The sequence below is a fragment of the Oreochromis aureus genome, linkage group 13, assembly GCF_013358895.1.
Source record: "Oreochromis aureus strain Israel breed Guangdong linkage group 13, ZZ_aureus, whole genome shotgun sequence".
In the NCBI taxonomy this organism is placed as follows: Eukaryota; Metazoa; Chordata; class Actinopteri; order Cichliformes; family Cichlidae; genus Oreochromis; species Oreochromis aureus.
In genome coordinates, this window is record NC_052954.1 from 3,682,646 (window position 1) to 3,697,258 (window position 14,613).

Here is a 14,613-nt window from a genome sequence, read left to right on the forward strand (position 1 = left end):
CATGTCCACTTCAGTGTGACAGGTGAGTCATCTTTCTTGCTTACTGTTTATGGTAGAAACTATTTTTCCCCCAGTGCTTTGTGATCACTCTGTTGAGCTGAAATATACAGAGGTTCAAATCACTTGTTCTCAGCCAACCAGTGGGGCCTAAGAATCAAGACTTACAGAGGCTAGATCCTTCTGTCTGTACATACTGTCATACTCATCACTTGCAAAGACATGGGCCCTACCTGAGTCGTTGCGTAGGTAGGAGGACATGGCGGGAATGAGGCAGGACTGGCTCAGCAGCTCCAGCAGCACTGCTGGCAGTGCTGAACTGTTGTGAGCTCTGCTGGCGGTTGAAGAGGCATCAGCAATGTGGCAGCCACTTGAGCCTGCTGGGTTGATATAGCTTGCCAAGACCTAGTAAAGAAAAACAAATGCAGAGAGAAAAAAGGCTCCTTATAAAAGTTATCCTTTATGAAGAAAAGCCTTCATGATGTGACTTGCTCTGGATAAACGAAGAATCCATGTTTTTGATCACTGTGTCTTCAGATGTCCCTTCCTACACACCACAACTGCCAGGATGATAAACATATCTCTTTAATGGGAATCAAATATATGCACCAACTTTTTTGTTGGGTGCTCATCTCTCACTATGACAAGGCACAGTAAATAACATCAAAAGAAATTAAACATAGCTAGATACGATACCTTTGTGTCATTCATGATTCAAATGAATCCTTTCTCGTCTTAAATTGAGCATTGCTGCAGCCCTTTTTTACCCCTGCCCAAAGCAAGCCATTTTAGTTCCCTGCCCTCCATTTAACCCAGCTGTCTTCTGATTATTTGCGTCTTGTAGTTTGGTCAGTTTGTTGAATTTGAATTTTATAGTGCAAGTTCACAAAAAAAATTAATGGGTTCGTTTATGGCCCATGCTACATAGGAAATACCAGGCAAAAATAACCCACCTTAAAAAAAAAAAAATGCTAATTTGCACTTACCTGGAGTAGACAAGTGACATGCTCTTCCTCTAGCCGTTGCTTGGTGAGGGCCTGCTCTACGTCCCAGCCGGACGCTGTAGATCCAGTACCAAAACCCGTTCCTTTAGCCCAGTACAGCTGTTGCTCCTCACTGGTCCCCCCACCATGACAGCTGGATATCTGTGGCTAAAATATTAAAAATATTAAATCAAAGATTTTGCATTTTCAATTCCCTTTAACAATTATTAATGAAATTCAGGCGTAAACACTGGTGCTGCTTTTTAAAAACCATCTGGACATCACGTTTTATCATGTATTCAAAAAGGTCAGAGTTTGTTCTGGCCTACACAGAAACCTGCCATAAAACATTTGTGATGGTCAGATGGAGTCAAACAAGAAATGAGTCAAAGGAGCAGACAGAAAATTAGTCCCTGAAGTTTTAAGCAAATGTTTTGTTCAATTGTCTCTCAATTGTCTATCAATTTAAAACACAGTGTCTTATCTCACACCAGTGCTACCACTCCAGAACATGGGTCTGGGGAGATCAAGGTCAACCACTGCCACAGTGATGTGTTTGGCTCAGATTTGTCTATTCACACAGTCCCTGAACGAGCATGAGACCGGACACATCACCACCACAACAAAAACAAGGCAGGTCTGCTTTAGGAACCCAGTGACAACACCTCCACTCAGGGGGGTGAAAACCTCAAGCTATATGCTTCAGCTAGATATGTTTTAATTTTTTCAGTTTGGTGTTTTAAACATGATAAGAAAACAGGTCTAATTGTTTTATTCTTTTTCTGGGATATCAAACCATTGTTGACTCTGTTCTTACGCCTGTCTTTGAGGCCCCTTCAGTTAAAAAAAAAAAAAAAAAAAACCCACCAAGCAGAAACCACCAGCGCTGAATGTCTACACCTGAGATCACAGTAACTATGATTTCAGATGTGACCTCTGCCATTCACACTAGGAAAAAAAAATATTGATTTTTCATACACATCAACACAAGCTGCCATTAAATGCATACAAACACAAACCAGGCTCTCTCTTCCCTCCTTTATTTAAAAACCCATTGATGCTATATTGCTGTCAGAATGGTTTGTAAATTGCTCTACATTTGTATGTAAAGCACATCCTTAATTTTTTTTGTTTCAAGAGCTAAACGTCCATATACTCTGCACTTCTTCAGGTGATACAGGATGTGCAGTTAGCATTGTCAGGAAAGTCGAGGTGAGGTACTACTCGTTTCTCCCCCTGTAGATGACAATTATACAAAAGACATCTCGGATGCACTCCCATTTCTCCCTGCAGTTGTTTGTTTTTTATCATTCACTATGAACAATTAAGCCATGTGCCAGGGAAGAAGCCGTAAGTAAAGCAGCAAGACAGAGGGTCATTAATAACGGCAATAATTTTTATCCTCAGTTTCTCCATTACTGCTGACAGCAAAACAATCACTCAGGCAGAGTGAGAGTAGTGAGTGGCATGAAGCTGGGTTAGTGTGACAGAAGCAGTGTTGGGCAAGTTACTTTGAAATAGTAATTCAATTATAGTTACTAGTTACTTCTGCAAAAAAGTAACTGAGTTAGTAACTGAGTTACAATATTCTAAAAGTAATTAATTACTTGGAAAAGTAACTATTGCGTTACTTAAAACAAAAACAAAGAATGTTTAACCCTCTGGGGTCCAGGGTATAATTGGCCATTTTTTTTTACTACTCTTGATTTTCTCTCCACATTTTACCTTTAAAAACTATTTACTTTGCCTTGTTTGGTATCATTCTTTTTAGCGCAACCTCACGTGTCTGAATTTAAAGTTATGTTCTCATTTTGTCATACTCTATAACCAGAATTGATCTAAAATCAGACAAAAAACATAAAATCACAGTAGAAAAAGTTATATTTTTACTGTAACAACCATAAACATGTTTAATGAATCATATTTCATAACTTCAAATGCAAATATTAATTGTCAATTTTAAAATCCTATGCACAAGTTTTGCAAACAAAGTTATTTGCATCCATTTACTTTTTACCCCTTTTTAAAATAACCATTTCAAACTATTTACCGAACAATCAGCTGTTCTTCAATAAGATGCCACACAAATTATTTGTGCCACTCCAAAAAAATCATTTCTGTCCACTATAAAGGAGAACATCACAGCCTGATACCTGCAGGCCTGACAGCAGCAGGTGTATCACTGCTGTTTCTACCTGGAGACAGCAGTCGCCTCATTGTTCTGACACACAACACAAAACTATCCACAACACTACACACTAACTACACAAGACAACACATTAACTACACACTCCAAACACGCTAAACGTCACAAATCTCACATCTCAAAACTCGCTCTCTCTCTTTTCCTGCTCTCTCTCTTTCTCTCTATCCCTCTCTCTCTCTCTTTCTCTCTCTCCCTCTCGCCGTCACTCCTAAAACTTTTTTTTGTTTTGTTTTTTTGCTCATAAGCAGAGAGTGCTTGCTAGCGCTAACGTGGCGGAAAAAACGCCGCGTATATATTGTTGATCATGACTCTGGTTTTACATGGCCTATCAACACAATTTAAAAACTGGCACCTTGTTGCTTTGTCTTTAAGTGGTCATGTGATTGACTTACCACGACTACTTTATTCTTCCTCAGTCAAACAGCAGCACTCATGCGATTGTTTTGCCTCCTTAGCTCCAGGTGTTGTGCTAGACAGTGATCGTGATTACCGTCCGCGGGAGCGCGCAGCTGCTTAAAGCTGTAGCGTGCAGATTACTTACAGCTACTTCCGTGCAACTGATATAAGATGCGGTAAGCTGAACACAGCTTCAACCGTCTGTTTGTTGAAAAATAGTAACGGACCACGTTTCCTTGTTAGTAACTGTAACGCCGTTGTAACGATAGGAATAGTAATTAGTTAGATTACTCGTTACTGAAAAAAGTAACGCCGTTATTCCCATCACTGGACAGAAGTAAGAAAATGACAGGGGAGCTGGACAGGACTCTCTTTTCTTAGACATCTCACAGGCTGGTGAAAGATTCAAGAAACAATTCACAATGCAACACAGACAGGAACCTGTCATCAGCCACAAATTTAAAAGAGCCCAAATGTATTGTCAGGGACAATTGACGGTTAGAAACAGAATGTATGTGTGATACGGGTCATACCTCAGAGACGCTGGTATTGGCATTGGGGTTGCGAGGGGCGTGGTGGCTCAGAGCTGACAGACAGGCCAGAATGAGGTGGATGGCACCGATTTCCAGAGCCATGCGACGCAGAAGCACACCGTCGTCTGTGGTCAGAGGGGTGCTGCTGAACAGTGCTCGCAGGACATGGAATGGTAGTGTGGGGAGCACGTTGGCTGATGGAGATTGCAGGATGTGACCTAAGAAGATGTCAAAGCAGACACTCAAAATTAGAAGGTTTTGATGCTGCTTTTATATTTGTTGTTTAGATTTGTGTTTTAGTCAAATAAATCACACATGAACAATCCATTTTATTTTGAAGGGGGGGCAAAAAGGAAAATAAGACGCCGTGTGGACAAACTCTCACTGGTTAGAAACACAGTAAATTTGATATTTTAGTCAACTGGGGACAGACAGGAGAAAAAGCTGTGTGCAAAGGCTCTGTGCAATAGCTTTCTTTCAAATAGCTTAGCAATTCTCAAACTTTTTCTGGCATTAAATACTTCCCAAGCTAAAAGTTTGGGAAGGTGAATTTCAGTGTGGACAGCTGTGACGTGTTTTCAGACTTACTGCCTTCTCCATCATCTGTGACACCCAGCACCAGGCGCAGCAGACACTGGGCGTGCTTCCTCTCCTTTAGCAACACCTCTGCATAACCTGGCAGGCGCAGGAAGAGGCCAAAAGCTGCCAGTGAGTGGGCAGGAATGGGCGACATGGTCTGCACTGAGGATGATGACGATGAGGATGTCTGGGACTGTTGTTTGTTGATGGGCGGTGGCTCAGCTGCAATGGACTCTGGTGCCTCATACACCAGCTCACCCGACTGCTCTATGGTCACCCACTCAAACTGGTCGCTGTCCTTGGGCTTCTCCTGTGTGCTGGAGGGAACCACAGGAGCGCTGACCTGTGAACAACCGTAACAAAGAGTAAAGGCTCAGCGAAGGTGTGAAATACAAGACAATGCTGACAGGTGAATTTAGGAGACACACAAGGCTCTTTATCAGGGCATCAGAGGAGCCAGAGCAGGTAAGCTCAAAACTTTTGCTGTGGAATAAAAAGTTAACACTAAAGAACTGCTGTATGTATGCAAGTTGTTCAGTTTCTCATTTTCTGTGCCTCTTGAGAGCTGGGAGGTTTACCTGCTGAATGACATCGGGGTATAGCATGGGTAGCCTCTCCGCTATCAGGGCCAGGCCCCCCATGCCAGCAAAGACTTGCAGAGGTGACTGAATGGGGCTCGTCTCCAGCAGGGACTCATCAGCTGCGGCATCCAGACATTCTTCACTAGGCATCATTGGTTCATCCTCAGGGCAGCTATTCAGGATGTCACAGTGATCCACTGCAAGTAGAGCAAAGAGAGGACCTTGTACGTTCATCCACTGGCTGAGACTGAAAACAATTTCAAGCCTTTAGTTTGTTTCAGCAAACTCTTAACAGTTCAGTAATCTTCTGTAAATCGACCTGCTATGTTTGTCTTAATTCTGTCTATAATAAATATGTTTACACACATTATTTATGTGATATGTTCTGAGGTTCAACCACACTATACACAGAGAGGGTATGGCTTCCTGCAGGGTTCCTTAGGCTAAATTTGGAGAATCTAATGCCTTTCTGCAGCTCTAACTGGTTCAAGTATTAAATAATTGAACTAGAAATGTTTTAGTTTAATTATTAAAACTAAAATGTTTACCAACATATTTTTGATGACAAAATTAATGAAAATATCTACAAATTTTAACAATTACTAGGTGAATTCAGTGCTTTAAAAAGAGATTAATTGAATTACAAGTTATTCTGAACTGCAAATCACAAAAAGTTTAATCGTCTTAAAAAAAGCAGCAGGCAATGAACACGTTATGTCTACTTTGAGAAAACTCCTTGGTCATTGTGAATAAAGATGTGACGTTACTTGTGACGAACTTGATTAACTGCGCTGATTGCTATGCATTGTTGCATTGCTTCAACTCATGGTTAAATAGAATCAACATAATCTTTTAACCATCTTTAACTCTTTCTCAGTGTTTCATCACTCTTGCAATCCTTATCTAATGTCTGTATTAATCCTCAGGATTCTTACTGAAGACAACACTGTGTGTCACAGTTCTGTACTGTCACCAACTGGTAAGTTTAATTCTGCAATATAAAGGTTTGTGGAAGTGAAGCCTGACAAGGTCCTTTCTCTCAAAAGAAAACCAACTGGTTTATAAAATATGTTAAAGATGTTAATAAAATTAAATCCCTGATGCAAAGTCTGAATCAGAGAGAGATTTCACCGAGCCACAAATCCCTGTCATCGGTAAGCTGTCCTGTACTGCAGGGTGTCTAATCTCTACAGGTTATGGAATGACACTCTGAATCAGGATCCACAGAGAGGATGAATCTATTGGTTAAATGAAGATAATGACAGACCCCATCAAGCAGTTAGTGTCTCGGCAGTGGGCACATTTGGGGAGTTTATTCGAGTTCATTGGAAGGAAGTGATGAGTCAGTACCCATTCGTTCTGTGAATGTAATGGCTGAAGAAAAACTGAGCTCCAAAGGTGTTTCCCACAGCCTGTAAATACTCAAGGTATGCAACTGGGGTGAAAACCGTTAACAGTTTTCCTTTCCTTAAATATCTGAATTGTCTGTATTTGCAGGCAGTGAGTATTCAAGAAAAAAATAAAATAGTGGATATAAAAGACCCAAAAGGTGTACAATTCATCCAGATGATGGTGGAGCAAAAAAAACAAAACAAAAAAACAAAACACACAAAAAAAAGAAAAGCAAGAAAAGCAAGTAAGCATAAAAGAAAAATATCTTATAAATATCTCAAATAAAGTAAAAATTAATCAACACTGGTTTCTTTAAAATATTTCTTGAAGGTGTTTCCTCCTAGGATATTACCTTTTGTTCTATATCTTTTGACTTATTTGAGCTCACCTACCTACTAAGTCCTCATGTGCTCAACTCAGGGCATCCTGGCCTTCCCGATGATATCTCATGTGTTTGGGTGGCCTCATTTAGCTCCAGAAGATCCAAAGCTGGTGTGTGCTTTACATTACTGCATCAGGCACTTTGCATTGAGTTGGGGGAGGAGTAAGGTTTGAATGCAGGTGCTAAACATGGATACCCATTCCATGAACCTCTTTGTACACTGTTCTTCAACTAATCTGAAGGTCACCTGAAGTTTGGAGGTCTGAAGCGATTGAACGTTGGTGATCTCTGTGTACTGGACCCTGCTCTGATTTTGTGGCCTACCACTACGTAGCTAAGTTGATGCTGTTCCCAGTCACTTACACTTTACTACAATACCACAGTTTACTGTGGGATATTTAGTAGTAGCGGAGAAATTTTACAAACAGGTGGCATCGTGGTTCGCTGTAATTCACCAAACTCGTGAGAGCAACTCAATGTTTGCAGAAGAAGTCTGCACTCCTAGCTGGTGATTTCATACACTTCTGGCAATGATTGGACCAGTTGTATCCTTTATTTGGGTGGAGCAGTGAATACTTTTACAAATACAGTGTATTTTGATTTCAAGAATGGTTCACCCAAGTCGGTCAATAGTGCAGGGAGAGAAATTTAAGGTATTACAAAGACAGCAGCACAACCTATTGGCACACTAAAATAAACCAGTGCATCAACGATTACCATTATTCTTTCCACCTGTGCTTTTACTGCTATTTCAAATAAAGACAATAGAGATCAAAGTGTGGGAAATAATACTGGTACAAGAAATTATAAAAAATACTGGCGACAACCACTGCTACCCCCTCAGCCTCCTAGTAGATACACTTATGGTTTCAATTTCAAAATTCTACGTTGCCCTTTTCAGAAGTTATGCCATTCACATGATTTTCAGAAAACATTTCTGACATTTGATATTGAGGTCAAGGTTACCAGGATCCAAACACTTCCGAGATTTTTAGTACATGCACCTATGATATCAATTTGAAGCTCGCAAATCACTTTATTCTATAGCTTTCACATTCACAAGCTCAGGTATCTACGCCCCCGCTCACCTGACAACATTTGCCCATCAGCCTTTACAGCCAAGGGGTAAAAATGGTAGTTATAAAATTCTTATTTCACATACCCTATGATTCCTTAAACAGTGAGACATGAGTGTTAAGATGGAAAATATGGATTGTGGATAGGACATGTCGCATGGATAAAGGGAATATGAGCATATCTGCAGATTCACCAGTGCTGACATCATCGAGACATTGACATTAAAAATTAATTTGACCGAGTACTGACCCATGAGTCTGCAGAATCACAACGCTAAATATAACCAGCCTGAAAGTCACCACTTCTACAGAATGACAGCATAGTTTTGAATGGGATATCAGCAGTTGGATTCAAGCAACAACCTGTCCTGACTGAATGGAATTCAATAGCAATTTACAATGTGAGTCAATAGGTAAGACTCTCACACTAAGTGGGCACAAATTCTAATACAAATATACCATCTTTCAGTCATTAAAAAAACTCATGTTCACAATCATTTAGAGACACAAGTGCAACACTAACATCCCTATAAATGTTGTACCAAAGCAACATATAAGGATGAAAAAGCTTCAACTCCCAAGTGAATGCAAAGGTAAGTGTTTGAACAGTTTGTGCTAAAAACCACTCTGCAAGCTTTTAGACTTCAAAGCCTCTCTCAGTACAGTCTAAGAAGTAGCCAAGGTGATGTGAAATGAGTTCAGACCAAAGTACAATTCCATTAAATCTTCATGTGAGAGTAGAGTGGAAAAAAAACAGGTCTGGATTTTTACTGCATTTTAAAATCTCAATTTCTATTTACATGATCATAGTTACTGAAGTGGTCTTGAAATAATAATGAAAATGAGAAGAATCTTAATTTCTTCCATTTCTATTTGATAATTTAACCTTTATTTCGTATTTAGATATGTGAATCTGACACAGAGGCGGCACTGAATAGACTAGTTGACTGTGCCAAAACCCCAAATGTGACATAATCTGAAAGTTACTGTTTGCACAGTTGAGAAAAAACACTGTGATGTTACCAAAACAGGTGCAGGACTCATTACAAATTAAGAGTTTGTTCAGCCTCTAACCAGCACCAGCGTGTTCTTTGGTTTGGGACAGCTGAGGGAGAGCCTGATGTGGGTAGTCTGGGGTGTGAATTCAAAGTAGTCAATCACAACATCATGTGATGACAAAGTGAGAGGATGGATCAACTTAAGCACAGTATCTGCACTGTAACTAAGGCCCTGTGAGTTTTTCAGCAGGCAGAGCCTTCTTTTGTTAGTGTGGTCCTTGTGGTTTTACTTCTATAATATTTCTGCATTTTAGCTGCAGTATCTCAATTATTTGGTATGTAGATTTCCTAGAAAATGCTGCATATATGGCTGGGTGTATGCATTTTAGTTTAGAAATGACTGGATGTTTGGTGCTGTTCATATGTCTGACTTCACGTATTGGGCGCAGCTTGATGCATCTTTCACAAAGATTTGGCTTGTTTATGTTTTGCGCACATGTGCAAAAGAGAAATCTCTAAATTATCAGTGAAGGAATTTAGACTGCTTACAAAAAGTTAAAATTGTAATTAATCTTCAAAAGTTTTACAGTTAAAGTAATAAATAAGCCAGCTCTATTGATTTTTTTAAAGCATATTTTTAGTGGGACATCAGTATAATATCTGAGTTGACTCCTCCTTAGAAGCTGTGTGTTTTATTACCTTTCTCAGTGCGAAGTCTCTTGAACGAGTCAGTCTTTGAAAGGCTGGGGTCAGAGATGACCTTGGAGCCCAGTTTCACTGTCAGGTTGATGGACTGGTAGCCCTGCGGCAGCTTGCGGTCATACAGAAGTGTGAGTAGCTGAGCCAGGGTCATCTCAGGTGGGAGTGGCTGACCTGGAAGGGAGGACAGAGTACAGACTGTTTCTCTTCAGTAATATGTGAACATGGACTGTTTGGTGTTTTACTCAAAGACCTGCGCTTGTCGCTGTCTGATATGAATCGGGTGTGTATGTGGCACCTGGAAGCAGCTTGTGGTAGAGGTGGAAGACAGGGACACTGATGGTTTTAGCTGAAGGATCCACACTGGATGAAGCAGTTAACTTGTCACTCATGACACGGCCTCTCCTTGATGGAGGCCGGGGAGGGGTGGAAAGAGCTCGTTTTGATTGGGACTTTAAGCCTGAAGGCAGAGAAGGATATAAAAATACAGAAATACAGAACAATATTGGTTTTTCTTTAAAAGGCATCATAGCTTATATACTGTGTCATTATTAGGTCTGTAAATCACACAGTTAATAAGACACACATACTGTACCTGAGGCTACTACAACACTGTAGTTGTCCTGGAAGCCATTGTCTGCCTTCATCTTCTCTTTCTCTTCATGATTCTTCTTCTCCTTATCCTCTTTCTGCTCATTGATCAATTTGGCAGTAATACTGGGTGTATCTGGATAAACAGACACAGAAAATTAAATATATATTTTGTCACACTGCTTGTTTTTTTTTATTACTTTGGTTTAAATAACATTAGCAAGCTAAAAAAAAAAAAGAAAGAAAGAAAAGATACATCAGATGCAAAATTTGTTCACCCACACAAGAACAGCCGGAAGATGATGTCTTATAGACATGCATACTGCCCTGTAACAGCAGCAGTGTATCAGGTTTTTCTATCCACTGTTCAAGGTCCCAAGGGGTGAGCCATTCATCATAGCTGCCTTGTACTTAACAGGTAATACCGAAGCTCACAGCATCAGCGCTGCACAGCTGACCTTGATAGCCAGAGAATGCCAAGTGAATTAAACCACAAGGACAGAGCTGACTGCTGGGATATTTTGTTAATAATTTAGGTTGTAATTAAAACTGCAGCTCTTATAACTGAAAAACTTGACTTCTCCAGTTCTTAATTAATCAAATCTTCCTTGGAATTTGAGAAAAGGCTGCCCCCTTGTGTCCTTACTTTACAAAGCCAGTTAAACTTGAAAAGCCTGGGTTGTACACCTCTCCCTTCTCCAAACATAAACAAGATCTCTATGCTCAAAGAGCTCTACAGGGAGTGCAGAATTATTAGGCAAATGAGTATTTTGTCCACATCATCCTCTTCATGCATGTTGTCTTACTCCAAACTGTATAGGCTCGAAAGCCTACTACCAATTAAGCATATTAGGTGATGTGCATCTCTGTAATGAGAAGGGGTGTGGTCTAATGACATCAACACCCTATATCAGGTGTGCATAATTATTAGGCAACTTCCTTTCCTTTGGCAAAATGGGTCAAAAGAAGGACTTGACAGGCTCAGAAAAGTCAAAAATAGTGAGATATCTTGCAGAGGGATGCAGCAGTCTTAAAATTGCAAAGCTTCTGAAGCGTGATCATCGAACAATCAAGCGTTTCATTCAAAATAGTCAACAGGGTCGCAAGAAGCGTGTGGAAAAACCAAGGCGCAAAATAACTGCCCATGAACTGAGAAAAGTCAAGCGTGCAGCTGCCAGGTGGAGGTGGAGTACTGGTTTGGGCTGGTATCATCAAAGATGAGCTTGTGGGGCCTTTTCGGGTTGAGGATGGAGTCAAGCTCAACTCCCAGTCCTACTGCCAGTTTCTGGAAGACACCTTCTTCAAGCAGTGGTACAGGAAGAAGTCTGCATCCTTCAAGAAAAACATGATTTTCATGCAGGACAATGCTCCATCACACGCGTCCCAAGTACTCCACAGCGTGGCTGGCAAGAAAGGGTATAAAAAAGAAGAAAACTAATGACATGGCCTCCTTGTTCACCTGATCTGAACCCCATTGAGAACCTGTGGTCCATCATCAAATGTGAGATTTACAAGGAGGAAAACAGTACACCTCTCTGAACAGTGTCTGGGAGGCTGTGGTTGCTGCTGCACGCAATGTTGATGGTGAACAGATCAAAACACTGACAGAGTCCATGGATGGCAGGCTTTTGAGAGTGTCCTTGCAAAGAAAGGTGGCTATATTGGTCGCTGATTTGTTTTTGTTTTGTTTTTGAATGTCAGAAATGTATATTTGTGAATGTGGAGATGTTATATTGGTTTCACTGGTAAAAATAAATAATTGAAATGGGTATATATTTGTTTTTGTTAAGTTGCCTAATAATTATGCACAGTAATAGTCACCTGCACACACAGATATCCCCTAAAATAGCTCAAACTAAAACAAACTAAAAACTACTTCCAAAAACATTCAGCTTTGATATTAATGAGTTTTTGGGTTCATTGAGAACATGGTTGTTGTTCAATAATAAAATTATTCCTCAAAAATACAACTTGCCTAATAATTCTGCACTCCCTGTATAGCACTTTACTAGTCCCTAAGGACCCCAAAGCGCTTTACACAACCAGTCATCCACACATTCACACACTGGTGATGGCAAGCTACACTGTAGCCACAGCCACCCTGGGGCGCACTGACAGAGGCGAGGCAGCCGGACACTGGCGCCACCGGGCCCTCTGACCACCACCAGTAGGCAACGGGTGAAGTGTCTTGCCCAAGGACGCAACGACCGAGACTGTCCAAGCCGGGGCTCGAACCGGCTCGAACAATCGCCCCCATAAGTAATATTCAGATGGGCACTCTCTCTTAAGTATTCTGCCAATTTTGATTAAACTAGAGTCTTATGGACTGAATTTTAGAAGTATAAAATGCAATTGAGGCCAGCATGGTGGCACAGTTATGTGGAGTTTGCATATTTCTCCCTGTGTTTGCATGGGTTCTCTCTGGGTACTCTGACTTTCTTCCACAGTCCAAAGACAGATGCAGTTGGTGGGATTAGGTTAATTGGTGAGTCTAGGTGTCAATATGAATCGTTGTTTGTCTCTATGTGTTGGCCCTGCGACAGACTGGCAACCTGCACCCTGCCTCTTGCCTTATGTAGTTGGGATAGGCTGGATAAGCAGAAGAGAATGGATGGATGAAATGCAATGCTGGCTGGTATCCTTTGCCCCGGTCCTTTATTGGAATTGAACCTTAACTATCTCTGTTCTTTTAATGTGCAGCAGTAGCCTGGCACATGCAAGATTTAGAATAGCTTCATTTACATAGAGATGTACTACTTAGATGTTGGGGGCAGGCTGAAATGGTGGTTGGGAGTCACATTGCGCAACGGGCTTCCCGTCAGCAGTCGGTGGGTTGGGTGGCTACCCTTTGAGGCTGCAGGTCTGCCCTAGTACCATGATTGTGCTGGCTGGTGTCCTTCTGCATCTGATTATTGTCCCTTTGCTTGTGCAGTGCTATGGACTCCGTGTCCTGGGTGTCTGTGCTGGCTGGGCGGGAGAAGGATATACACCCTGCCCTCAGTTGGGTTAAACAGTAACCCCAAATACTGGTGGAGAACGTTTTGTCTGTTTCTGGCTTATCGTGCTTGCCACGCTATTGGCTTCACTGAGGATTGTAGCCATTTGGGGTCTGAGCTCATAGTTTCTCATCAGTGTTCTGCGTTACAATATTTAACTTTTGGTGACTCGTTTGACTTTGATGTGGGGGAGGGAACAAAAAAAAAAATTCTAAGAGCCACACAGTAGCCTTTTTCAGATTTCAGATTTTGTAAATGAGACTAGTGAGGTCTAAAGGCCCCAGAACAACTGCCAAGACATTAGTGAATGACTTAGCCAAGTCAGGAATTGTAGTCTCAAAGAAGACTATTACTAGAAAGCTATACAGGAACGAACTGCAACGTTAAAGACCACGAAAAAACACTTCTGAAGAACACCAATCCAATCTGAAGTATGATGAGGCAATTAGGAAAATGAATATGCATACAAGTAGATCCTTTAATCAGTTGAGACAAAAAACTACAGGGAGTGCAGAATTATTAGGCAAGTTGTATTTTTGAGGAATAATTTTATTATTGAACAACAACCATGTTCTCAATGAACCCAAAAAACTCATTAATATCAAAGCTGAATGTTTTTGGAAGTAGTTTTAGTTTGTTTTAGTTTGAGCTATTTTAGGGGATATCTGTGTGTGCAGGTGACTATTACTGTGCATAATTATTAGGCAACTTAACAAAAACAAATATATACCCATTTCAGTTATTTATTTTACCAGTGAAACCAATATAACATCTCCACATTCACAAATATACATTTCTGACATTCAAAAACAAACAAAAACAAATCAGCGACCAATATAGCCACCTTTCTTTGCAAGGACACTCAAAAGCCTGCCATCCATGGACTCTGTCAGTGTTTTGATCTGTTCACCATCAACATTGCGTGCAGCAGCAACCACAGCCTCCCAGACACTGTTCAGAGAGGTGTACTGTTTTCCTCCTTGTAAATCTCACATTTGATGATGGACCACAGGTTCTCAATGGGGTTCAGATCAGGTGAACAAGGAGGCCATGTCATTAGTTTTTCTTCTTTTATACCCTTTCTTGCCAGCCACGCTGTGGAGTACTTGGACGCGTGTGATGGAGCATTGTCCTGCATGAAAATCATGTTTTTCTTGAAGGATGCAGACTTCTTCCTGTACCACTGCTTGAAGAAGGTGTCTTC

General features: G+C 40.8%; 1 protein-coding gene across 3 annotated transcripts in view; it reads right to left on the reverse strand.

The window, feature by feature from the left end:
• Nucleotides 1–14,613, reverse strand: part of birc6 (baculoviral IAP repeat containing 6) — a 172,503-nt gene that overhangs the window by 49,237 nt on the left and 108,653 nt on the right. For all 3 annotated transcript variants that reach the window (XM_039621872.1, XM_039621873.1, XM_039621871.1), the window contains exons 57-64: nt 10,418–10,549; nt 10,121–10,282; nt 9,823–9,996; nt 5,273–5,472; nt 4,704–5,037; nt 4,116–4,333; nt 984–1,148; nt 231–402 (exon numbers count right to left, since the gene is read on the reverse strand). In XM_039621872.1, coding sequence (XP_039477806.1) covers nt 231–402; nt 984–1,148; nt 4,116–4,333; nt 4,704–5,037; nt 5,273–5,472; nt 9,823–9,996; nt 10,121–10,282; nt 10,418–10,549 — 1,557 coding nt within the window. The remainder of the gene's footprint in view (nt 1–230; nt 403–983; nt 1,149–4,115; nt 4,334–4,703; nt 5,038–5,272; nt 5,473–9,822; nt 9,997–10,120; nt 10,283–10,417; nt 10,550–14,613) is intronic.